The sequence below is a fragment of the Astatotilapia calliptera genome, chromosome 4 (genome assembly GCF_900246225.1).
Source record: "Astatotilapia calliptera chromosome 4, fAstCal1.2, whole genome shotgun sequence".
NCBI classification, from domain to species: Eukaryota; Metazoa; Chordata; class Actinopteri; order Cichliformes; family Cichlidae; genus Astatotilapia; species Astatotilapia calliptera.
The window spans coordinates 19,917,171-19,943,266 of record NC_039305.1 but is presented as its reverse complement, the minus strand read 5'-3'; the positions used below and the strand labels follow the sequence as shown (position 1 = coordinate 19,943,266).

General features: G+C 39.1%; 2 protein-coding genes across 4 annotated transcripts; both read right to left on the bottom strand.

The window, feature by feature from the left end:
• Positions 1–982: 982 nt before the first annotated feature.
• xpo6 (exportin 6) lies at positions 983–21,204 on the bottom strand. Its single transcript, XM_026165324.1, has 25 exons — positions 20,864–21,204; positions 20,391–20,433; positions 19,549–19,639; positions 18,528–18,640; positions 16,797–16,994; positions 15,699–15,858; positions 15,285–15,362; positions 14,646–15,177; positions 12,624–12,750; positions 12,426–12,535; positions 12,187–12,295; positions 11,922–12,014; positions 11,161–11,230; positions 10,866–11,025; positions 10,102–10,194; positions 9,537–9,681; positions 7,554–7,703; positions 7,203–7,392; positions 6,951–7,106; positions 4,613–4,727; positions 4,325–4,496; positions 4,026–4,187; positions 3,779–3,877; positions 2,803–3,033; positions 983–1,607 (listed from the first exon to the last, which is right to left on the bottom strand). Exons 2-25 carry the CDS (start codon positions 20,391–20,393, stop codon positions 1,506–1,508), a joined length of 3,459 nt encoding a protein of 1,152 aa, XP_026021109.1. The 5' UTR covers positions 20,394–20,433; positions 20,864–21,204; the 3' UTR covers positions 983–1,505.
• A 1,389-nt stretch (positions 21,205–22,593) lies between these two features.
• On the bottom strand, positions 22,594–25,883 carry antkmt (adenine nucleotide translocase lysine methyltransferase). Of its 3 annotated transcripts, none has more exons than XM_026165321.1 (7): positions 25,821–25,883; positions 25,607–25,714; positions 24,527–24,690; positions 24,334–24,438; positions 24,118–24,258; positions 23,787–23,837; positions 22,594–23,588 (listed from the first exon to the last, which is right to left on the bottom strand). In XM_026165321.1, the coding sequence occupies exons 3-7, from the start codon at positions 24,686–24,688 to the stop codon at positions 23,382–23,384; spliced, it is 666 nt and encodes a 221-aa protein (XP_026021106.1). In that variant the 5' UTR covers positions 24,689–24,690; positions 25,607–25,714; positions 25,821–25,883; the 3' UTR covers positions 22,594–23,381. The 3 variants fall into 3 exon arrangements, with proteins under 3 accessions (XP_026021106.1, XP_026021107.1, XP_026021105.1); XM_026165322.1 differs by having other exon boundaries at positions 25,607–25,711; positions 25,821–25,879; XM_026165320.1 differs by lacking the exon at positions 25,607–25,714 and having other exon boundaries at positions 25,821–25,877.
• Positions 25,884–26,096: the final 213 nt, after the last annotated feature.

Genomic DNA, 26,096 nt, shown 5'->3' with positions numbered 1-26,096 from the left:
CTTTTCCACCTTGTACATGTGAGTCTGCACATATTTGTCATGTGATTGATTTTATGTGATGTCATGTTTCAAGGCTTCTGTTGGTTTTTTTCTTAGAGTTAAGACATGTTCTGCCTGATCCAGTGGATCAGAAAGGGAACATTTTTTGCATATTACTGTCATGGCATGCCACACATGGTAAGCTCCACACCTCACCACCTGTTGATTCACTTTAGTTTAATTTACAGTCACTACTTTAAAATATTCTATTTATTGTTCAATATTGTTTCTTTATTAAATGTATTTATTTTTCCATCACACCTTCCAATGTTTATATGGCGTGCACACATATTAACCTTGCAAGGTCAAAGTTCTGTTTTATGTTATATTAATACATCTTTCTTTGTTTGAGTTACCTGGGGGTTGGCTTCTCCTGTCTGGCAAAAGGTGTGGCAAAGGGCTGCCAGACCTGAAGTACCACTGACAGCCTAATTGGATTGCACCACATGCTTCATTGCCTGGGGGGTGTTTCATGTTTGTTTCAGTGTTTTGTATTAGTTGGTTATATGGCAGCCATCTTGTTTTCCCCCGTGTGTGTCATTTGGTTTAGCTAAACCGGTATTTAAGTTCCCCTGTGTGTCATTTCAGCAGGTCAGTTTATCATATGTTTGTTTGAGGTTTTGTTAATTATTATCTTGAGTTTAGTCTATTGAGTTGACCTCTTTTATTGGTCTGCCTGTTTAAGTTTTGGCTTTGTTAAATATGTTTTCATATTTTTGGGTCAATAAAACCCCTTTGTTGAATTAAAACCACCTGTGTCCTTTATGCTTTACTGCTTGGTCCCTGACAATTACAAATAAACAAAAAATAAATAAAAAGTCTAAAACATATTCTACAGTAGATGACTGTAGTGAAATAAAGGAAAACATAATCTCTAATAAAAAAAATTCTCATTATGAATACTATAAGATGACCAGCAGAGGGCACAGAGACCAGCCAAAGGTTTTATTAAAAAAGCACTTTATTATTCAAGCAGGTTTTCTCTTTTCAGAATGGAATGATATGAAAGATCTTAAGTTGAGAGTCTCTCTCCTTTGGAGATTAAAAAGGCAAAATGAATAAAAGCAGACATTAAAGAAAACTAAAACAAAACTCAAAATGAGTTGAAAGTGCTCTGTCCCAGCCCAGCTTTGTTGCAGAGGCGTGGGAAAGAAGGCCTGGCTCAGACTGCTCCAGGTCTGGGCAAAAGCCAAATGCAGACCAGGTTTACATTTCTCACCAAACTCATTGGCAATTCACAAGGAGGGCACTGCCTTAAAAATAATAATGTGCCAACCTTCTACAGTAGAAATCAAATAAAAACATCAGCAGCATCCTCAACCTCCAATTACCTAACCGAACAATGTGTGTTGCTCCATCCTATTACTTTGAAAAGGTGGAGCACAGCTGAATTGGAGGAGTGTCGGGGAAAGTGGTCAGCACAGGCAGTCCTGACGGTATGTGGAGTGGTTCAAACAGTCATCGTGCTATAGCTTGATGGTGCCAGTGGGCAGGCTGCTGTTGCACAGTCTGTAGTAGCGAAGATCGTTCACCAGCCGCTGAACGCTTTGAGTGAACGAAGGCAGGTCCTTAGGAAAGAGGAGAAGGAACAGACACTAATATTAATTTATGAAAGAAATGCACAAAAACATGTCCAGTAAATAGATACAGCCATGACTGATAGAATAGTGAAGCTATAATATATAGGTTTTCCCCAAAACCTCAACAACTCCCACCCCCTAAACCACCTCGTTTCACACGAGGTGCTGAAATACAGTATTCCCTTGATTTACACAGTAAGTGAAATTCTGCTAAATTTGAGTGACATAAATTTACAGACTGATGTAGTGAGCCCACGAAAGGTGAACCATAATGTGGCGCGGGAATACTGTAGTCCAGAATTAATATTCCATTTCAAGCATGAAATAGCAGCAGCAGGCTGAGAGTGTGCATCATCACAGAGACCACCACAACAAGCTATTTCTTATACACACAGTTAAAGATTATTAGCTTTTAATTAATGTGTGGAAACTGGTGCCATCAAGTGGCTACGTCTTGTTTAAATAGACCAATCAGCAGACATTAGGTAAATGCACGCACAGACTGAACTGGCTTCCCTACCTTCAGCTAATTTTTGTAGAAATGGATGAACAGGAAGTTGGCTGGCTCCACTATGGTGGCTCTCATTATACCTAGTATGTCAACATTAATATACAGCAGCACGAAGGGTGTTTATTTACTTTGTTAGACTTAGAGGTTGGCGGATGTTCACTGTGACTGATGTGAGGGCTACAAACTCATGTAAGTTCGAAGAAAAATAAGGGAGTAGTTTTGCCTGCACAACCAGAAACTCTGAAAAATGTCATTTATGCACATCCACACATGAAAAACAACCCAAAAAACAAAACAAAAAACAAAAACAGTCCAGAGGAGTGGTCTTATCAGACAAATTAAAACACCTGCGTGTTTTTATAATGTTAACTAATTATTTACTGTGCAGCCAAAGTTTAACAGAATGCAAGGAGATGGGGTAGCAGCAAATAGCAGATAAGCTATTACAGTTCTAAAGAAAAAAAAAAAAGACTAATTTGATTTCTATGTACAGCTGTTGGAGCAATCTAAGTATTGTTGCCAAATTATTTGTGCAACAAGTGGAAATTCCTGTGTGTGCCAACAGCCCCTGAGATATATTTACCCATATTAACCTATTGGGGGACAATAACTTGCAAGCCCACAGAACAACACGTGCAGCATTTTTTTTTTAGAAAGTGCCACTGAACTTACCTGTTCCAGCTTGAAATTACGTGCGAGAACAGCTCGTTGGCTGCTGTCCACACCGTGGCAGCCATTGAGGAATTCCGGCATGAAGGCCGAATAAAAGGCATCGAAGTCAACAGAGGCCATGTTGTAAATGGCGAGGGTGATTTCCTCCTGAAGAAGGTCGTGACTTTTGTGGAGAAGGACTTGCAGCAGCACATTGATGAAGTGGAAGAGCATTGAGGTCCGGAAAAGCTTCTGAAAGACCCACAAACACACACACACACAAAAAAAAAACGAAAATGAAAATGAGAGTAACGTTAGTATGTGTTATAGAATTCACACATGTGGACGAGGGAAATGTGTGCTGCCTTAGTTTCACTGTGCAAGAATTGTGATGTTGGGACCCATTCACTGCTGCTTTAATTACAGATAATCAAAATAAATACATTAAATTAATTTAAACCTACTTATTATTAGAGTCACACTAACTAGTTAGAAGGAATGCCAGTTGGTTTGGCTTAAGATTTCTGTAAATTAGAAACTGTGATCCAAAAAAATTACTGTCATACTATTAACATCTAAAACAGAAACAAAAATAGAGCGCACTAGTTCCACCTTTTGGAATTAACAGGATGTTACATGTTAAATAAGGAGCCACATTTCATTAGTTACGTATAATCTCTTATTTGGCCGAAGGTAGAATCTGCAATGTTTTTGTATCCACTGTATAGATCATTTGACTAGCAGCAATAATTACTGTCCAGTATCAAGTCCAATAAATTGTATTTAGACCACTAGTTTCAATTCTAAAGCTGAACTTACACTGATGGCTCTAACAGTTAGTTTAACATTATTATGAATATGCTGCACTTGCAGATACACAAAAAGTGAAATCGGTGCACCATTAAAAACCTGAGACTGTGGCAGACTACTTAAAGAGAACGGGTTTGTTTATGCCCTTGCTCCTAAAAATCAACGATCCTGACAAAGTTGAACTCACTCTGTGGTATAACTTGTGCTTGCTGTTGAGAGACTCCAGATAGCACAGATTCTGCTTGAAAATGTGGATATCAGGCTGCAGGAAAGACTGTCCAAAAGCCTGGAAAATATCAGCACACGTCAGGAAATTTAGTGGGACGAGATTCAACAATATCAATAATCACCTCTCCTACAGCTGACATTACAATTATAAGTTCTTTAAACGTCACATTACAAGGATTAGGGCTGTTCTATATGCATGAACGCACCTGCATGGCAGCTGTGAACTGGGCTTCATTTTCCATTGTGTCTTCTGAATCTCCTCTTTGGACACTTGTTAAGACTGAAGTTTTAAAGAAGTACCTCCAGTTTTGGTGAAGTATTTGGTATAGCAACTCAAACATCTCGGCCTTGATGTCTGGAGAGGATCGCTGTCAAACAAACCAGAGATTCATCCATTCATATTTTAGTAAGGTACAGTATGTGTAATTTCTTAAAAAAGAAGTGATATCACAGATGACATTTTAGAGCATACCCACAAGTCAAACAAAACAGTGATGCAACTGACCTCTGCCACAACTGGGTAGACCTGCTCCATGCACAAAGAAAGGATGCTGGGTAGGAAGGGCTTAAAAGCTTGACCGGGCTCTTGCACCACCACCTGTAGGATTTTCAGGAACTTCTGCACCACCCTACACCCTGCACTGCCCTCATGCAAAATACTGGCTGCCAGCTGCTCCCTAGAGCAAATGAAAACAACAGAAGTTACTCAGTGTTAAGATGACGTAAGATAAATGTGACTGCAACAGGTGGCTATTGTTTGACATGACGTCTTGAGCTAGAAGCTTTTTTTAACCTGGTGAACATGCTAAGAAATGTGTGGATGATCTGTCCTGTGAAAGCAACACCCATCTGGACTCGTAACGCCTGGAACAACGTCAAGAAGAAGGCCAACATCTCATCTGTCACATCTACGAAAGAGAAGTGACAATTAACAAAACTGAAGCGATTACCTAACATGTGGATCTGGTATGGTGTTACATGAAATTATCTTGCATGCAGTGGTTAAAGTTAGATAAAACATCTTCTGCAGTATTCATAGTAATCAGCTTTACTGTGGACTTTAAATATATGTGAGTGAATCAAGCTGAAATTCTAGATCAGTGACAACAAAAGTCTATGCTGTGGCCACCAAAGCCTTTTTTTCCACTAGTGCCTACTCGGCTCGACTTAGTTATTAGGGTTTTCCATTAGATGGTAGGTGCCTGGTACTTTTTCAGTACTTACTCAGCCGAGGTGCTAAGGGAGTTGACTTGATTAGAAAATGTGACGTCAACAGCCTGCATGCCACTGACTGGCCAGGGAGTGATGTTGCCGAGTCACGAGAGTGACTCCTTATGCTGGGTTTACACTGTGCGATTTTTGGCCCATTTTGAGCAGATTTTTGAGTCGTGCGACCTTTTTGGCGATCGGCCTGATTTTGACCTTCATCGTGTGTTGTGCATTGTGTAGTACACGTGGGGTAACGAGAAGCGATTAACACCTCACGACCAGCTCCTGATCATCAATCGCTTGGTCGTGAGGGTGTCACCGCAGCTTCTCACACTGCGCACGTGCAAACACAAATGTCAGCGAAAAAGACGGAGTAGCACAGCAGTGTAGAACTATGGCAAGCTCATCCGAGCCTTTTCGATGTGGCCTCACAAAATTATCACGACCACAACAACCGTGAAAATAGTTGTGTTACGATTTGGGGTTTGGCAGTGTATTGTTTTAGGCGTTTTGTTTTGGCGTAACTGTTATGTGTTTCCTGTTTTACTTTGAAAGTCTGTGTTATCTTAGTGTGTTCAGTTTACGTTTCCCTGTCTCGTCAGTTCTGAGTTGCCCCAGCTGTGTTTCCCTCTTGTTGTCCATTTCCTGATTACTCCCTCTAGGTATTTAAACCCTGTGTTTCAGTGTGTCATAGTCGCGACCTTCCCCTCGTTGTAAATAGTTTGGTGTTTTGATGTAAATAAATATCGTATTTTGCTTTAAAGAAAATAGCTGTCGATACTTTCGTTTGGGATTTTTTTTTTTTTGTGTAAGCCCATATTAGTCTTTTTTTATGGGTTCGCCCTCCTTAAGAGCAGTGAGCTTGGGGGCCTTTTTCCCTTATTTTTATTTTTCCTGTGTTGCACGCCGGTTGCCCAGGCCAGGGTGTAACAGTTGGATCTACACTGCTGTTCAATCACAGCTGCCGGATCAATGTTTTTCATTAGCAATTTAGCAAAGTTGATGGTGGTGGTGTGCGTGTCTGTGTGAGTGAAAGACAGAGAGGGAGAGCGAGCGACAGAATTTCTGTTATAACCTTCATTTTATGGACGCACAGTGTGAGCACTCGGGTCGCACCAGAGCATCGGGCCGTATAGTGCGAGACCCTGCATCGTGACCTACGAACTTCTAACCCCTGCGAGTCAATTGTGCAGTTTGAGCAGAAGCTGAATAACGCGACTGAAAAAAAATAAAAAATAAAAAAAAATAAAAAAATAAAAAAATAAAAAAATAAATAAAATAAAATAAAAAATATCGCACAGTGTCTGCCCAGCTTTAGCAGCAGGCATACCATCGCCTTGATGTCATCCATTGTTGTGTTGCGTTTGTGTCACAATTATGGGACTTCTGGGCCATGTTGCTATGATCCCACCCACACTGATGTGATACTCAATTGTAATGGAAAACGGCAAAAAAACCCAAAAAAAACGTCGAGTGCCAGCAGAAAAGAGGCAAAAGTGGACCATTAAAGATGGGCTGGGTTGAGATAATAGCCTGAGTGAATGTATAAAAGATTTCTTAATTTTGTAATTATGTTTGAAATCATCATAAATATTTTAGATTAAGTATTTAAATTTAAAAAGGCGATCAAAACCATGAAAAAAAAAGCCACAAGCTTAATTAAAGTCCATTTTTGATTTGGACTGTGTTTTTAATCTCAGTACTGGCTGTTGGCTATCATGTGGTGAAATGAACATATTTTATAGAAAATTAGTGTCAGCAGTAGAATACAAATTAATCTGTAAAAGCAAAAAAGAAGGAAATACTGCATCTTAGCACCATATGCTGATTAAAAGGTGTTTGGAAGGAAAAAGTTCAAAAACTTGTGAATGTGCTGTGGCATTAAGACTGAGAATGACCCAAACCACAGATATTAAACTGACCTGGCTGCTGAATAAACACTGGAAAATGGGTGAGGGACACTTGGACAGACTCCTGAAGACTCTGATAACAGATCTGACGTGACTTGGTGGATTCACTGGAGACACTGTCCACTATGTCTCTGAGCACAGGCAGAGTCTGCTGTATGACTGCTTTGACTACACGAGAGAAAACATAATTAGGTGGACAAAAAGTGACTCAGCATAATAAAATTAAAAGAGATAAGGAGTTACGAAACCTAAGTAAATACTGACTGTCATTCAGGCCAGGCTGCCGTGAAGTAATGTTCACTGTGCCTCTTAAGATACGATATTCTCGAGTGAGCGCAGCCAGCAGGCTGGCGTGGTTGCTTGAGCGTGTCTGCCACTGTTGTTCACTCTCTGGTAAATTTGGCCAAGGAAGCAGCAGCATATTGGATAAAGCCCTACACACCAACATGTGAGCCTGTACGAGAAGATTACTTCATTTACTTCATGTTCAAGGTCACACAGAAAATTTAAATTGGCGACAAAATTTTAAACAAATGTACATATTCACATTGTTATGCTGTGATTGAAACGTGATACTATATAATGATTGATGGAAAATAAAAGTACACTATTTACCTCCTGGGGAAGTCTGCGTGTCTGATTTTGTGTAGTAATCAGGTTGAAGATGTTTTGAACAGCTGGCAAAGTGACCAAGAACACAGGCCTCACTGTAGAGGTTATGGAGACCATCAGATGGCACGCTGACAGCATCAACTTTTCAGGTACCTGAACATTTAAGTGTAAAAATTTTTAAACAGACTAGAAGTGGAAAAATATATTTTATAGCTTTTTAAATTTGCAACATTTTGTTATAAATACAAGCTAGGGCAAGATAAACTGTATGGATCAGATGTTTCAGATCAACTTAAAGACATCATGCCTCGTCCCTGTACCAAAGACGCCACGTCCCAGTGGCCCCCAGGATTACAGGCCCGTGGCATTGACCTCCCACATCATGAAGACCCTGGAAAGGCTCATCCTGGACCAGCTGCGACCCATAGTAAGACCACACCTGGATCCCCTTCAGTTCGCTTATCAGCCTCGTCTCGGAACTGAGGACGCCATCATCTACCTGCTCAATCGTGTCTACACCCATCTGGACCAGCCGGCGAGCACTGTGAGGGTCATGTTTTTTGACTTTTCCAGTGCTTTCAACACCATCAGGCTGACCCTCCTGGGTGATAAGTTAGCAGCGATGCAGGTGGATGCTTCTCTGGTGTCCTGGATTGTTGATTACCTGACAGGAAGACCACAATATGTACGTCTCCCACAGTGTGTGTCTGACAAGGTGATTAGCAACACAGGGGCACCACAGGGGACTGTCCTCTCCCCCTTCCTCTTCACCCTCTACACCACAGACTTCAGCCACTGCACAGAGACCTGCCATCTTCAGAAGTTTTCTGATGACTCTGCGGTGGTTGGATGCATCAGCAGGGATGATGAGACAGAGTACCGGGCTGTGGTCGACTCCTTTGTTACGTGGTGTGAGCAGAATCATCTGCAGCTCAACGTGGCAAAGACCAAGGAACTGATCGTGGACTTCAGGAAGACCAGGAAACACTTGACCCCTGTTTCAATTCAGGGGGTCAGTGTTGACATTGTGGAGGACTATAAATACCTTGGAGTACACATTGACAATAAACTGGACTGGGCTAAAAACACCACAGCACTTTACAGGAAGGGCCAGAGTCGTCTCTATTTTTTGAGGCGACTGAGGTCCTTCAACATCTGCCAGAAAATGCTGAGGATTTTCTATGAGTCTGTTGTGGCCAGTGCGATCCTCTATGCTGTTGCATGCTGGGGGAGCAGGCTGAGGGTCGCAGATGCCAACAGACTTAATAAACTGATCCGTAAGGCCAGCAATGTTGTGGGGATGGAGCTGGACTCCCTCAAGGTGGTGTCGGAGAGGCGGATGCTGTCCAAGATAAAGACAATGTTGGATAACACCTCCCACCCACTCCATGACATGTTGGTCAGTCACAGGAGCTCGTTCAGTGAGAGACTGAGATTACCGAAAAGCACCACTGAACGACACAGGAAATCATTCCTGCCTGTGGCCATCTCCCTGTACAACGCATCCACTTAACACACTGTTTGCTGCTACAACTACACATGTTTCTTTTCCAACTATTTATTTATGAGTGACTTATGTATGTATGTATGTATGTATGTATGTATATGTATATATTGTACTATTCTTAGTTAGTGTATTGTCTGTCTTGTCTTAATGTTGGTTTAAAATGGAGCACTGTAACAAAAAAAAATTTCCCCCAGGGATCAATAAAGTATTCTGATTCTGATGATTCTGATATATAAAAACTGTGAACATGGACTGCATGTTTCAAGCTTTGGTTAACAGTTTCTAAATTATACTTCTTCCTTAATTTTTAAACCACTGTTGCAACATGAAACTTACTGTGTCTGTGACATGCAGTTTCTTATAAACACAGGTTTACTTAAGTCAAAGATTCTGCACAAATTCTTTCTAAAAAAATTTTCTAAATATAAATAGCTGATTAGTTAAGGCTGGATTTGTAATATGCTTGACATTGAAGCTACCTTGGTTGTGATGAGCGGGCTACTGGCGTCGATGGCAGACTTAATGAGGTTGATGAACTGGCTCTGGTTTTGACTGTGGACTTCACTGTAAAACTGTGCAAGCCAGTGAGAATAAGCTTGCAAAGCAGCAAGAGCCTGTGCATGTCTGTAACAAATGAAACCACATACGCACACAGTTAAAACACATTTCTTACTTATACTGCTTACCTAATTTGCTAATTTGTGTAACTTTGACATGTCTAAAGCCATGTTCGTGGTAGCATTAATTGTATTTGGCACACAAAAACTCATATCTTCTGAACATAAAACACTGAAGCCAGAGTAAAAATATTCTGTCATTTTATTATGTAAAACATGAGGTTGCTCTGAATGCAAGGCAACTGTGCAGCAAGGGCGGCTGTCCAGTGTCCACAACATTTCACACAAACCCGATAGCTATTCACACGCTCAGCTCCCTGTTCTCTTTTGCATGACACTGTCTTTGACTCCATGAGTCTTTCATTTCTAATGGTTTGATCACATATAAAATTTTACTGTTCAATGTTCCTTTAAACATGATACTCACACATCAATGAGGTCTGGTTTGAGCACAGAAGGCACAGCAGTCTCCAGGTCATAGAGGCTGGTCTGGGAGCCATAACAAGTCACTTCAACCAATCTTAAAAAAGAGGCAAATGTTCCTTTTTGATATTTTACTCATTCCTTAAAACCATCAGTTAAAATATGAAGAACTCAGAATTCATACAACCAAAGAGCAACTTAAATAAATCACACACACAAAAAAGAGAAGGCAATGTCAAGATAAGATTTTGTAATGCTGGCGACAAAAGTCTGCAACACTAACAGCGTACATTTTTAAATACAAACATAGGATTCGGAGGGGTTTGCTATGAAGAAAGATTAAAGTTAGGAGGCTACATATGAACTTTTGCTAGTTAAGCTATAACGCATTAAAGCTTTCTTTAAACCCTTTAATATTTAAATGTATCCAGTTTAAGGTGGATCTATCGTCTTATTCGCAACACTGATTCATTGTACTGTTATATTATTTATGTTCTTTATACATTTTTAATCATCTTGATTGATAACATCTCTGATTGGAGTAAGCAGAACTAAAAGGGAACTTCTTTTTTTTTTTGCTGAAGAACTGTAATATGATGTGTTAAATCACCCTTTTTAATCTGAGCGTGCACAGAATCTGAAGCAGAAAGCCAAGCTTAACAGAAAGTTGATAATCATTAACTCAAACTGGAGTTTGAGGTTTTGTTGAACCAACTAAAAGCAAACAAAGTCTGGCTATGTTGACCTTGATTTGTAATACACGCTTACCTCTCTACCACAGCCAGGGCGTCACTGAAACGTGCAGCAAAAATATCTCCAATGAAATACTCAGCCAAGCGTCCAACAGCCTGAAGTAGGGAGCTGAGGTCCCTGAGAGAACAGTGAAGTCGGCGACAGTCGTTCTCAGCAGTGATATTTAGCCGTCGACCTAGATAAAAACAACAAAGAGACAAGAAAACAAATGTTACAGGATCGATCTAATATTTTAATCTACAGAAGTGATGTCATTTTTGAGTCGACATAAAAGCAATGTTTTTTTCCCCCATCAATAAATTGTACTTACTTGTGCCAGTAGTCACAATAAACTGCTGTAAACCGAGGTATACGTCCAAATTTTCTTGAAGAACTGGAAACTTTAGAGCAAAAAGAAGAATAAGGAGGAAATTGTTACATGTACTAACACCCCCACATTATTATAACCTCAGAACTCACAGGCAACTTAAATCATTACTAAAAGACCTACTCAATTTTAAGGCAGCAAGTTCAAAATAAAATTTAATTCAGTTTTATAAAAAGAGTTATAAATAAGTATAATAAAGCCACAATTATCTTCTTTGAAATGATGGTGGTATTGGTTTTCGTGAATGAGATATTCTCATGACTCATCGAGTGATGCTACTACCAGCCAATCGGTGGCATGCAGTCTGACAACGTCACATTTTAGGTACTATTATGACACTATTACACTACTACATTATGACCTAATGGAAAACCCTGAAAACCATGGCGAGTCAATCCGAGCAGGTACTAATGAGGCTTAAGACACCTTGGTGTGTATTTGATGACAGTTTAACCTATTAATGTACTCCTTTACAACAAAATTTACAATGCAGAACAGAAAATACTTCATGCCATCATTGTCAAGTGATTTCACTGTTTAAGGAAACTACACTGTGCTGATAAATGGGTCATCATGAGGTTATGAGCATTTCTGCTACTAGATTTTCCAAATCTAAAAATAATAAAGCTCTGATCTGGTCTATTTAAAACGTCTCTAAACTGCCTTACAAAATACAAAAGGTGACACCAACAGTGATTTCTTACCAAAGTAGAGAATGCATAGGATGGGAGCAGCTCCATCACCTTGGCAACCACCTCCAGACTCTGACGCAGGTACCTTTGCCACTCAGTCTGTTGCTATGGTTACAAAATGAAGCAGAGTAGTCAGACACTGAAGATAAAACCATTTCTTTAGTCTGTACTTATGCTTAAAGCAAATTTAATGCTTCATGTGGCTACAAGATAGACAGATAATATGAAACAGTGCAGATGATATTTGTAATAATTTTACATTATTAAATGTTCTTACATCATCATCCAGAGTCTCGTCGTCCAGCTCTTCTAACTGGGCTTGATTGCATCTGAACTGTATGCGATTCAGAACTTCCCTTAACAGAAGACCTAAGGCATCTTTGTACCTGCCCAGTTGGCACATGAATACATTACACAACAGCAACTTCACACTCAAGAATGAATGACAAAATAGGAAATCATTAAATCAACTTTAGTTCTTTGAGTGTTTCTGTAAATATCTCTTGAGCGTCTTACCTATTCAGGACACTTTCTCTGTCTGGTAGCCTGCTTTTGATTTTCGTTGTTAAAAAATCCAAAAACACACTCCAAATGTCCAAACAGGCAAAATAGCCTTCATGGGTGGGCTTAAAAAAAAAAAAAAATGTGCATGAGAAGGAAGTTTACATAGAATCTTTAGCTGCATTGCATGAACGTGGAAAAGGTAATCATTACCTGGTTGAAAGTGTACTTGAAAAGCAGGGCAAGAAACTCTACAATAGGAAACTGAGGACTTGACTCAATTCGCCTCAAGTGAACACTGACAAACAGACGCAGGAAGTCTGTAAACTTTTCCAGGTAACTGCAAGATAAGAAAGGAATAACTGAAGCAAAAAGTCGGGACATACATCTTACATTTAAAACATGAAATATTAAATACAAAATATATTTGGTCTAAATGGTCAACAATATTATTACTTATCAGATTAAGTGCAGCATGTAACTTGATCATAATGTTTCATAATCCTGCAGATGCAATGTTTAAGGGCATAACAATGTGGCGCATGTGTCTGACCACTCATGAAAATTTACAATGTCACAGATGTGTCTTAAAAAAGCTTAATGAAAGAGACACAGGTAAAAATGACTACATCTAGTATAATCTTCAAAATAAAATATATACAACTTATCATCCTGCAAGCAGCCTATTTAAATAAATATATATATTACATAAGAAACTAGGGCTGTGCGATATGACCAAAATCTCATATCCCGATATAAGAATTCTATCGTCCCGATAATGATATAAATCACAAAAATGTAACATTTTCTGTAAATTCTGTGAATCTCGGGCAGCTCGACTTGCGGGAAGTGTTTCCAGCTGCGCGTCATGTAGCTGGAGTCGAGTGTTTTAACCGATGTATGAAACGATACATTTTTAGACATAAGTTGTAAAGGCTGCCGTTTTCTTTGTGAGTATTTATTACATGGCGTGCTGCGGGGAAAAGCCTGTTCTAACGTTTGAGTCTAAGGTTTATTTTTTAGCACCTGACGGCTCTTTTTTTTAAAGCTCTTTCACGTGATTCAGTTTATTTTGAAAAGTCTCAACAGGATCTTGAGCTTTATTGTGAAAGATTTGTGGAACATAAACAAGCGGACACGCGATGCTGTTACTGTCGTTGTTGCTAACCACAACGCATAAAAACAGGCGTTTGTCGGTCCATAGTGTGGTTATATTAAATATAAGAGAAAGAGAGAACTTTAAGAAATTAATATAGCCACTACAGTGACCATCAAAACGGTGAAAAAAATATTACCGTAAACAGTTTATTTTGCGACACCACGAAACAAACGATAGCGTAAAATGAAACGATAGATGTTTTTATATCGTCATCCGATATACATCGTTATATCGAACAGCCCTATAAGAAACTAATAGATATTTGCAAAAGGAAACATTCTTAGAAAAAAAAACAAGGAAACATTCTTAACAAAGACCAATAGGGATGGCAGAAACCCCCCCCCAAAAAATCAATACATAAAAATAGGACAGACAAAAAAGGGAAAAAAAACAAACAACTTAAAATAGCTGACTGGTCTTTGTACTCAATCTCTTCATATTCTGCAACCCATCTGAAACTTGTGGTGCAGACTGCCAACATATTATCATCAGTCTGAGTCCATGTCAATAAGAACAACTCTGGCTGCCAGCTGGTTGCATTCTAGTTAAAAACCATGAAACACAAAGGTTGCTAAATGCAAATTTAAAGGTTAATTAGGAATTTTCTGTCTATGAAAACAACAACAGATACACGATTTTCAATGATTTATCACAGTTAATTGCTGTATTATCAGAAACAGATTGCACATAATTGCCAACTTGACCCCACTCAATTGCAGACTGACTCCCATCTTTTATGGCAGGTTTTAGTGACAGTGTTGGTATGACTGACAATCTCATAAAAAAGTAAGATAACTTCTTCCTGATTGGGTATTGACAAAGTTAACTCTGAGGACATAATGAAGTTGAAAAAAGGTAATAAATAACAATATTGGCCAATGCAATACTATTGCAAGTAAAGTTATGTGATAGTGTCATATTGTGGGGTGCGACCAAAATACCAATTGGTAAGTGGCAATGACATAACATGGAGGGAGAATGCCGCTGATACCTGTGTCATAGGGTAAGTAAATGGCTGTACAGAGTGAGTTTGCTCATGCACCAATGCTCTGGTCAAATTAAGAATTGAGCCATACCTCTCATCAAGTTCCTGTAAGCGGCTCTTGATTGTATGAGCATTATTTTCTCGTGTCAGCCTTTGAAGAAGAAAGAAGGTCTGCTGGAACATTCGCAGCAAGTACTCCTCAAAATCCATTGGCACGCAGTTCTTTGACACCAGTTCATTGACACAGGTCATGGAAAGTAAACCAAGCCGGGCCCGGTCCACCTTGTTAGCCTCGTTTTGCTGTCCGTTTAGCTCTCCTCCATTTGATGTTGGTGGCATTGTCCCAGGATTAAGCTGTCCATTTGAGGAGGAGGAGTTGGAAGAAATGAAGGAGTCTGTCTTGGCCTTTGGCCGAAGATCACAGCCAAATCGTGCAAAATGGAAAATGGATGCCAACAAGGTGGGCGTAATACTTGTAGACAAAGGGATCCAGCTGAACAGGTGGGCCAAGCACTCCAAAACAAGGCAACAGAGCTGATGACTCTCATTGTCCAATGCTGCCATGGGCTGACAAAGCAGTTTTGAGTACTGGCTACCTTGAAACAAGCTGCCCAGCAATTCCACTGATTCAAAAACACAAAATGTTATGGTTAATAAAGAAGAAACAAACTCCTGTTTCACAATTTTAAGTCTTTCCCATTTTAACCATTGAAAGGGACAATTCACTCACTGCTTTCCCCTGAGGTGGGTGAGGGAGGCGGTGTAGAAGCTATGACACTGTGCTTGTCCCAGTATGTCTCCAGAATTCCTGAAAACAAGTACCCAGTTACTAACACATACTGAAAGATGTCTGATTTGTCATATTTGATCCTAAATAAAGTTAGCAAACCTTATTATATTTTTTATATAGTAGTACTTTACTCTTAACAGTACACCTGCATTTACTACTGTCCTTTCCATCCTTTGAAACGTGGCATATTAAGATCCCTCAAAAATGCTGCGAAACTGTCTGTTTGCTAGAACATAGGGACACCTCTGAATCTTCCAAAAAAACAAAACAAATATTAATTTGTTGCAGGGGGACAGGGAGAGACCCCTGTTAAGTAGTACTAAGAGTTCACAAAGCATTAAAGGTTGTCCTCACCGGTCAACAGTCCAAGCACTGTTGGCACCTGCTCCAGCAGCAGTTTGCGGAGCTCCTCTTTCCTGGCAACACTCAGGTCTTCCCTAGGACATGCAAGCTCTTCTGATGTGGTTTTTAACATAACCAACCCCAGTGGAGCCAGAGCCGGGGACTGGATCAACTATAGACAGGAGATTGATGGACACACACACACAGTTCAAAAAGTTAATTTTATCAACTACCTAGTGACCTACCTAATTCTCCAAAATACTTTCCAAGCTGTTTGGTTAAAAGCCTGCTGACAGACTTTATAGAAGTTGGTTAACAGATCAGGTTATTTCGTTGTGTACACTTAAAGCCTAACACAGCTGTTTTAGAATAAAACAAAAGGACCTTTATTGAATGTAATTTCCCTTTACAGAACAAATGCATTACACATACTAAGTTTGGCTGTTTAAGGAGGCATTGATTAGCAAAACACACCACGAGACAAGATGATATCAAGCTCTAGTTCATGTGGCTTACCACTCTGAATGAACAACTTAATGCAGAAATCATTTGGGTTTATTTCAGATATTTCATGAGATTAAAACAAAAATGTATTTTTCTTGGATTATAACTGAACTTCTCTATTTAAGACTGTGCCACTTCCTCAAAACATCTTTGTGCAAACTTAAAATGCTGACATAAGTACAGCAAATTGATTAAAAACACAACAACAACAACAAAAAAAAGAAAAACAAAAGACAACCTCAAAGGAAATTGGAATAAATGTGACCAGAAGGGAAGAACAGAGACGGGATATTTTTTAGGACTACTTCAAATTACACAAGAACATATATATGTTCCATGCAACAGAAGCTCTGGTTTTATAATGCAACTTTTGTGTCTTCATCAGCTTCATTTCATTACTTAACCCTTCCACCAATAAAGATGACCTCCCCTGTACCGATAATGACAAGTTTTGACACTTCATCAGTATCAAAGATGTGGTTTGATATTGAGAGACCACCCTCACTAACTTTTGTTGCAAACCAAATCATTTTGTTCACTAAACAGGCCTAAAATATGACAGACACCACTCAGGTCAGAAAAACAGCTTCAAGGGTTACTCCTTACCTGAAGGGTGTTTGTAAAGAAATCGTGGTAGAACATCGGCCAATCCTGGCGACCAATGTCTACAATGACTTTACAAAGCTTATTACGGATAAAATAGGGCACAGATTTGTGCTGAGCAAGGAGGAGTTTGGGAAGACAGCTGCGAATCTCCATCTTGTCCTGGGAAGCAACTCCAATCCACATCTTGTTTACCAGGTTCTGAAAATTACAATTAGCAATCAACTGTAAAACATGTGTACAGATGACAAAAACATTTATACAAACATATGCAGTGCACTTCCACAATGTCTTAGGCCCATTTTATAAGGGATTATTTTTTCCCCACCCAATCTGTGCACAGAACTCCACAATGACCAAGGAAAAATATTTGTCAATTTATTGGAAGGACCCTTCACTTGGGTAAAGCACCTTTGCCAGGTATAGTATCTCAAATCGTCTTGGGGAAGATCCTGCAAGCCTTTTACATTTTAAAACATTTCTTTCGTTATTGGAGGAATTTTTATTGTTGAACCAATGATGGGGAGCATCAGTGCGCAGGATTTTCAGGTCTGCTATGTTTCCCAAAGCTACTGCTCTTTCCCCTCTTGCTCAATTACATTTATAAATCACCAGCCTGAAAGCCAACTACACTCTGGAAAAAAGGCTTTCACTGAACAGGGCTGCTCATCATTTTCCAGCATCGATCTGACCTTCCTGACCATCCACCATCTAAGAAAAACACCATCCCATCATGCTGCTGCTACTAACAGCTGCCTGTCTTTGGTTCCCTCCACACAGTGTGGCAAAACACACTTTTTGTGTTCCACGAACCAGCGACCTGTCCAGGGTGTACCCTGCGTCTTGTCTTATGAAAGCTTGGACAGGCTTCATCTCATTGCAGCCATAAACTGGACAGGCAATTAGGAACAAATGGATCAGACCACAGGATTTTGCTTCCGTGTTCTGAGTTGTTCAGGTGTATTGGGAAAATTCTCAGCCGTTTAGTGAGGAATAGTGGCCACTCTAGTGATAGACTGGTAAAATGTTGTAGTTCCTAACAGCTTTCACTTAAGAATCAGAGGTTTCAGTGCTCTTGACTCCTGAATGAAACTAAGGTATTTTTATCTCTTCTTTTAATTGCAACCCCCTCCAGCTCTCACTAGACTTGAATCACAGCTTGCAGGAAATTCTCTAAATCTCATAGCTTGGTTTTAACTCTAACATACACCACAGATAGTGAGAAAGTCAAGGCTGATGTTTTCAGTTCTAAATTATGTTGAATTAAGGCACAAGTCCCAATCAGCTGTACAACAACCCCACAACCCACGGATAAAAGTAGGATGTCATATGCAAGAAAGGGAATACTTCAGTAAAGGTTTTATATTAAATAAAAGATGTAATCCATTTAAGATTAGTCTGAAACATAATATAATGAGGTTAAAAAAAATTAAGCATTTCAGATATACATTTTAAGTTAAAGGCAGTTTTTAAAGGGCACTTTATGCTCATTCTTTCATTCTGTGGTAAATTTGCTACACTTTTAACTAACTTCACTTGCAGAATTATAAAAAATGAGGAAACAGGAAAAGGCCATGAAATACATTCTTGTTAACATACGCCTCTTCTTGCAGTATGCATTTATTAAGTATCTAAAATTATCTGAAAACAAAATGTTGAAAAAAAAGAAGAAGAGAGAAAGCTCTTGCTAGTACTTTGAACTGAGAACATGCATCTTCCACCTACAGGACTTACTTCAAATACTGTGAGACTGTACATCATTACATACTCATTCCGAGTATTGGAGAGGAAGAACATGCAATGGCGCCACGCTCCAGTCTGCTGTGCAAAGTTATTCAGCAGCTCTTCTGCAGAAAAAAGGAAGTAAGCATGAGCTCTCACAGAAGTAGTTCAATACTAGCACCTCGCTAGCAATCAGACTGAAAGTAATGCGTCACAACACAGGAAGTGGATTTAAAAAACCAAGAATGCAAAAGATTAATGTTTTTTATAGAAACAAAACAATTTTAGACCACCTTAAACATGATCCTGACACTCAACAGTATCTCTGTATTTATAGATCCAGACTATTCAAAGCAGAAATATACTATCGTTTAAGAATTTTAAGGATAAGGGCAAGAGAGTTTCACATAGAGGAAACTCTACCGTTCATCTACATCAAAAGACAAAGGCTCCTTTAGCTTTCTTTTTTTTTTTTTTAAACCAAGAACTGAGCTCTACAAAGGTTTCCCTTTAATAAAGCACATAACAATTTTAAAGTTAATGCATGTGCTATGAGACATTTTAAATGGTATAGAAATGGTATAGTACTTCTGGTAACAATTAGCAAGGGCTGGTACCGATTAGAAATGTTTAAGGTTAAGAGTCAACTAGCCTCGCACAACATGAGCACATTGTGGTCAACCTATCCACAGATATGAATGACAGACCAACATTCACCAAGAAATGCATTGATTAGGTTCCTTTTTCCATATTTAATTAAACATTTTTAGCTCTTCTTTAATTACTGTAGATATTTTGAATTTATTCAAGAGCAAAAACAGGTAATCACACAGGAAATGAGGAGGAGTGGTCAACGTGCATGAAACGTTTGTACATTACTGTGGATGATTATGGGGTAGACACATTAACCCTCAATTACACATTCTTACACTGCTCTGTGTCATTTCCATTTCAGACCAGCCTGATGGGAACCTTAAAATACTGCATCATGGTCATACTTCTTAAGTGTACTGTTTTGCAAGACCTTACTTACCGATTTCTCTTTTTCGCTCATTAGTTGTGCAGCTATGAAAGAACTCCGTCATCAGGCCCTCTAGTGCGCGCAGCGATGCCTCCTCTGAAGCCTAATAGGTAATAGAAAGTAAAGTACAAACAACATGAGCGATCCATCACCATATAGAGCATAGAATCACTAAGTCTTTAGAGGAATTCCTTTGTTTTTTGTGTACAATCGTGGTATAACCACTCAATCGTGCTTAAATACAGAAAGAGAGTCCTCATACACATGTTCACACATAGTAAAGAGAACAATACACTGGCATACAAGTATCTTGTTCTTATAGCCAATTATTACACCAGCTTGCTGTTTGGTTAAAGCACTTAGTTATAAAAGGCAACAGCACAGGCTTAATCGTAATATAGTTTGGCACTACCCTTGTTTTCTCATGTGGATGAAGTTGGGCCTTGCCTACCGAACGCAAGATAGCATATCGAGATTTTAGCCCCTATGCCAGGCAAGTCTGAATTCCACAAATAAGCCACAACTTGCCGAGACTCAACACTAGTCAAACAAAATATTCGGTTTTGCAAGATGGGCGTCCTGTGCCGTAAAATGGCTTTAAGAGCTGTCACATCCTGTGAAATACCTGGCCTCAGAACCGTTAGATAACAAAAAAGGTATACAGGTATAAGTGCATACAACGTATCCCCATACGCTGCCAGTTGTATGCTAATGTATTTATCTTCACTAATGACAGATCTTTATATTCAGAAGTAGAATAAAGAGTTAAGCTTATCCATTGCGTTAGCCCTCAGCAGGAAGGGAGGAAGAAAGATGAACAACTGGATAAATACCAGAGTTTAAATTATACTTACCATGTTTAGCTGGCTCGGATGCTGTCTTCAGTTGACTTAGTCGCTGGTTAATTACAGTAATAAGCCAACATTAGTTACCCAGTTAGCCAATCGTGCGGCTAACATTAGCTATGGTACTGCTGGCTAACGTAACCGCAAAGGGTTATCATCATGCTCAGCTCGACTGCTTAAACTGATATCTACATAAAACTAGCTAGCAAAGGCTGGCCTCGCTGACTGTGCTTTGAATGTATATATATATATATATTTTTTTTTTTACCCTTGCTCGAATAAAGCGGTTTTCGACTACCAGGCATAAAGACTTGACATTAAATTAGCTATGCCGAGCCCAGAGGCTAGCCGCATTGCAGCTCAACGCTAATTCCACCGTTAGGTTGAATACAGAAATATAGTTTTGTCAGCATCTAGCCGACACCACGTAAGTGTGCAGCTTTAATTAGCGTTTTGTGTCAGGCATTTTGATGCTAAATTACCCAGTTGCTAACGCTGCAGCGGATGGCTAGCCAGTTAGCTTTTCTAGAAGGATGAAGGAATAATTTTCGTTCGCTAACTGTCAACCGCAGACATGCTCCTGTGTCCGGACACGACAGTCTCGATTTCTAAAGTCAAAGCGGGCTTTAAAAACGCACAAACAAAAACGTTTACAAATCCGCAACAACAATAATTATAAAATGCTATCAGCGACCGTTCCTGTCATTCCCCTTCTCGGTGCTTAGGGCGGCTCAAGAATAAAGCTAGCTTGCAGGTTTCAGGGTCTCCATTGCAACTTCCTCTTTTGCTGCAAACAACCCAATCAGCTCTGTCAAGTCACTCACATTAAGAAAAAACACAGTCTCCGGTTATAGCTTTCAAATTAAAACACTTTACTGTTAAATAATTCAAAGTTATGAACAAAGGTAAAATGAAACGAATGAATTTACTCTAAAAAAAAGACCTTCATATGTTTCATGTTGTCATTTCCCCTAAAAAGCCTTATGCAAAATGCTATTATAATACTGTGCTTCTGCTGAAACCTGGCTCGCCCACACAAACATACAAATACAGGAATTTGCCTGGCTTTCAAAGAAGTAAGGTTATATAAACAGGAGAAGGACCATTGATAAAGTTTGCACTATATCTTATATATAACAGATAGTTATTAGCACTTAAAACCCAAGATTGTCATATACAGGAGAATTGTATTCACTATACAGGTAAAGGTGAAAGATTTATAATTTACATAAGAATAGCTATACATGCCACAACCAGACTATTTAACACTATATTGGAAAGTGAGAGGATGTCTGAGGAATGGATGTGTACTGGTACAGATATTCAAGACCAATGGTGAGTACAGAACTGTAATAACTAAATAGGGATAAAGCTGATTAGCCATGCCATTAAGCTATGGAAAAGAGTTGATGGAGCTAGGTTATTTAGAGCAACAGTATAGCTCCATGTCAAGAAAGAGCACTACAAATGCGACTTTTGCTTTGAGTGTTGATGGAGCAGTACAGAGAAGGTCAGAAGGAATGGCATTTTGTCTCTATGGATGTGGGTTAAAAGTGAAAGCACATGATATAGGGTGCCAAGAGAAGAACTGTGGTACTGCATGAGGAAGTCAGGAGTGCCAGGGAAGTATGTGTGGGTGGTGCAGGACACTGAGGACAGGCTGGAGGCTGGAGAGGTGGAGGTATGTTCCGGAATAAAGAAAATTAAAGTGAAATAAAAGCCAGTAGAAGCAAGACAGAACACGTGTCTGAATGACAAGTTGACATACCTCCATTCAACCATCCAAAGCGATGGACAGAGCCCAACAGAGGCAAAGAAGAGACTGCAGGCAGAAGTGGGTGGAGACAAGGGTAAGGGGTGATTTGTGACAGAAGGATAGAAGCAATAGTGAAATTCAAAGTATCAAAGATAATAGCTTTGGTGTATGGTTTGGAGGAAAAGGCACTGACAAAAAAAACTGAAGAAAGAGCTGAAGATTTTATGCTTTTCACTGGAAGCGACCAGGATAGAGCTGAAGTTGAGATGTTTAGTAAGAGTGTTAGAGGCAAGGTTGACATGGAGGAAGACCACAGTGAAGATTGATAGATGTAGTGAAGAAGGACATGCAGACGGTTGATGTGACAGAGGTGGATGCTGGGGATAGAGCAGTAGCATCGTTTGTTTTGGCGACCCCTAAAGTGAGCAGCCGAAAGAAGAACAAAACACTAGAGAATGGAGCAATGTATGATTATTTATAACACAGGATAGATGCATGCATGTATACATAGATAACATTTATAAAGCTTACTGTGTCATACAAGAATACAGCAATGCATATAGTACAACAACTGTGCTGTTGTTACTGCATGGACACTTTGGATACCATGTGCTCAGTTACTTGAAGCCACATTGCACACACAGAACATTTTTGCCAGCACCAAGCACCTTTAATCTACATTCACAGAGCATTTACACTTTTGCTACTTCAGAAAAGCCTGCTGCATTCTGGGATTGAAACACTTCTTTTAAGTCAAATATTACACATACAACAAAGAGTTAAAATAATGGTATCAAAAACAGAACGTTACTTACAGCTCTTTATTATATGGGTGGCAATGCAAACTCCAGAGCAGATAAATATTTAAAAGTCTTCCCTTCTTAGATGACTAACTGACTAATAATTAGCCAGTCTGTCGCAGTGCTAACACAGAGACACAGGCAACCATTCACACTCACACTATGAATTAATTATATTACTTAGTTTTTATAAGTACACCATTATTCAAGCTCTCTGACAGGATTCTCTCTCTGTTTGTGAACACAGTCCCCGGGCCACAGAGGAGTAAAGCAACAGCAGCATGTGTGAAATATCCTGCTGCAGATATTGGAAAAATCTGTCACATTTCAGTGAATGTGATTTATGTCATAAAAGCAGCAAATTAATAAAAGTCCATGTTACAATTGTAGGAGAGCAAAAAAATAAATAAAATAAAAAAAATATATACATATATAGGGCTTTGGTTAGTTCACTGTAAAAGACTCTGTGGCTGTGAGGTTATTTTTGTTGACAGTGTGCTGTCTTTGTTCTTGCACGCTGTATGCCCAAGCTCTGTCCACGCCATGTCCCTCAATTATGCAAGGTTTCCAGTCAGGAAAGGGAAAACGGCCTGCCACCACTAAGGCATCATCAGGCAGCTCGGCCTCTAACTTCTCCTGCAACAACGAAAGCTGCAAACACAAGAGAAAAGCTAAAATTACGGCAATACTTAATAATAATGTTCATAAAAATTATCTAATGCCTGCCAATAATCCACTGTACCACATCTATTTTTATCCTATGTTGGATGAACCCAAAATATTTTTCATTCTTTATTTCCCCATTATAAACAGTTCATAGCTCATGTATATGTTCACAATATTACTCACCACACTAGGAGCCAAAAACACAGTGACATTCTTGCATTTTGTCAAGTCCACCTGTGATGAGATAAAACGAAGGATATAAATAAGTGAACAGCTTTAACAGTAATTTTGTTTCAAGCAAAATAAATCATTAAAAAAAACAAAGCATTTGGCTTTCCTGAAGCATTTAGTTACATAAGTATTAAATGTCACATTAATATGAGGATAAAAAAAACCTTGGAAACGTTCATAAACATGCTTGGTTACTTACAAGAGACTTATTTATTTATTTTTTGTGAAGCAATTCTGCAAATTTGCATGCGAGCATCACTGATACCACACGCAAGTGACAAACCTTCCAGAGGTCTTCTCGTCGATACGATACTTTTCCATGATGCCCTGCTCTCCATGCATAAAATCGGGCCAGGCGAACAAGCCAGGGGTTGAGCTCATAACCGACAGCAGGAATGAAGCCATGCTGATGGGCTTCCAAGACCTTAGGAACACATCGAAGCCCTGTTATTTATCAGTGCAAGTAAAAAAGCAGCCCAAATATGTTGTTTATACTTACTATACGACCATCACCAGATCCTAAATCCACAAGACCTCCCTGTCGACCTCTGAGAAGGGTCATCACATTTTGTACTTGGGCTCTGCTGGCAGGAATGTAGGGAACCTGGGAGAAATTTCAAAGAGCTAAAGTAAAAATGAGTGATGCAAGAGCACTGCTATATAAAAAGTTATTTCAGACAACGTAGACAAACCTGTAGCTTCAAGGGGACTTTTTGGAAGCCAGGCTGGAGGATTCCTGCCCACATGGCATATACAGCAAGCCCAGTGCCAGCGGCTATCTGAGCAACACCCCATCCTCCAATGGGCCTGGACTTCAACTCAGCAATAACCTCATCTGGTGTGTCATCATCCATTCCTCCATGCAGGATTTACATAAACTCAATTAAAAGAACACACTAAAACTCGAAAGCACAACATTGTGAAATATTTCTTCTTTTTGTTCTACCAAACAAATACTTTTTAAAATTATTAGTATTTTGCAATCAGAATTATAATCTGAATGTGCTGTTGTGCCAAACGCATTTTGCTTTTTCAAGGTGTGAACTATAAAATCTCTAAAGGCTCCTCTGTTAATGTGTTTGTTTTATGCTTATTTCATCATTTTTACTTGTGTTATTTCAGTTATTATATTATATGTAATATAGACTAGTGTAAGCTGACAGACAGAAAAAAAAAGGCAGGGGGGAAATAGGAGAAAATATAATAAAAGGACAGAGCTCAAATAGAAATGCACAATGTATTGCTTAGATGAGGATGCAATGACTCAGACAGAGTAGATGGTGTATGGATAAAGAAGAAAATCCCAGCAGCACATCAGTGGACATCATGCTAATTTAAACAAACAGAAGATAATCACCAAACAAACAATTATGATTCAGTGTACTACAAGTCTTAAATGTCTTGGGTGTCCTGCACCGAAGGTTTTCAGAAGGATTCGTTTGTTTTTATTTAGTATTTATTGTTTGAAAGCATTTCTCTCTTTTAAATTGTTATAATATGGCGGAAATCTGTCAGACGCAATGTTTAAACGTTCAGAATGGGTATTACAATACAAACACACCACTTTGTGAAGGCAGTCATCCGTAAACACATGTACCGAAACCTCACAGTGTCACAGGAAAGTTTTTAAAGAGATTATTACATGTAGCTACATATTTATAAACCTTAAGTGCAAAGTTTTGCTAGGACTTAACAGTCGTACATTTACTGACTTATTTTACATAGATGGTTTAAATAAACAGTCACAGTGAAAATACCAAAAAAATAAATACATTTTAGGTTATGCTGAGTTTTCGCAAACAGCTGTGATTTTATGCTGTCTGCAGCAGTCTTCGGTCAAATCCACGCCGTCTTTACAGTTTATCAGGTTACGCTGTCTGCTGGGAATAAATATTTATGTAGTATCGGAGGAAATCATTTTGCCGTGCTCCTATATATTCAAAACAGAAAAATCTCAACAATATTGCAATAATTAACGTGAAATACCTTCTTGACCTGTAGAAATGACAACGGTCAAATTACACCGTGGGACCAGTCCGTCTGCGAAATAGTCCGTATAGCGAAGAGTTTACGACAGTTCCGGTGCAGTTACGCTGATAGCTTCCACAGTAACATGTTAATTAAAACCTGTTGTTAATTAAATGACTGGAGTCATTCAAAACTCGTATAACTGCTCATGACTACAGAAGGATCTAGCACGGTTACAGAAGGTGAAAAGTTTACAAATTTATTTCTAAAATAAATTGTCAAATATTGCCTCAT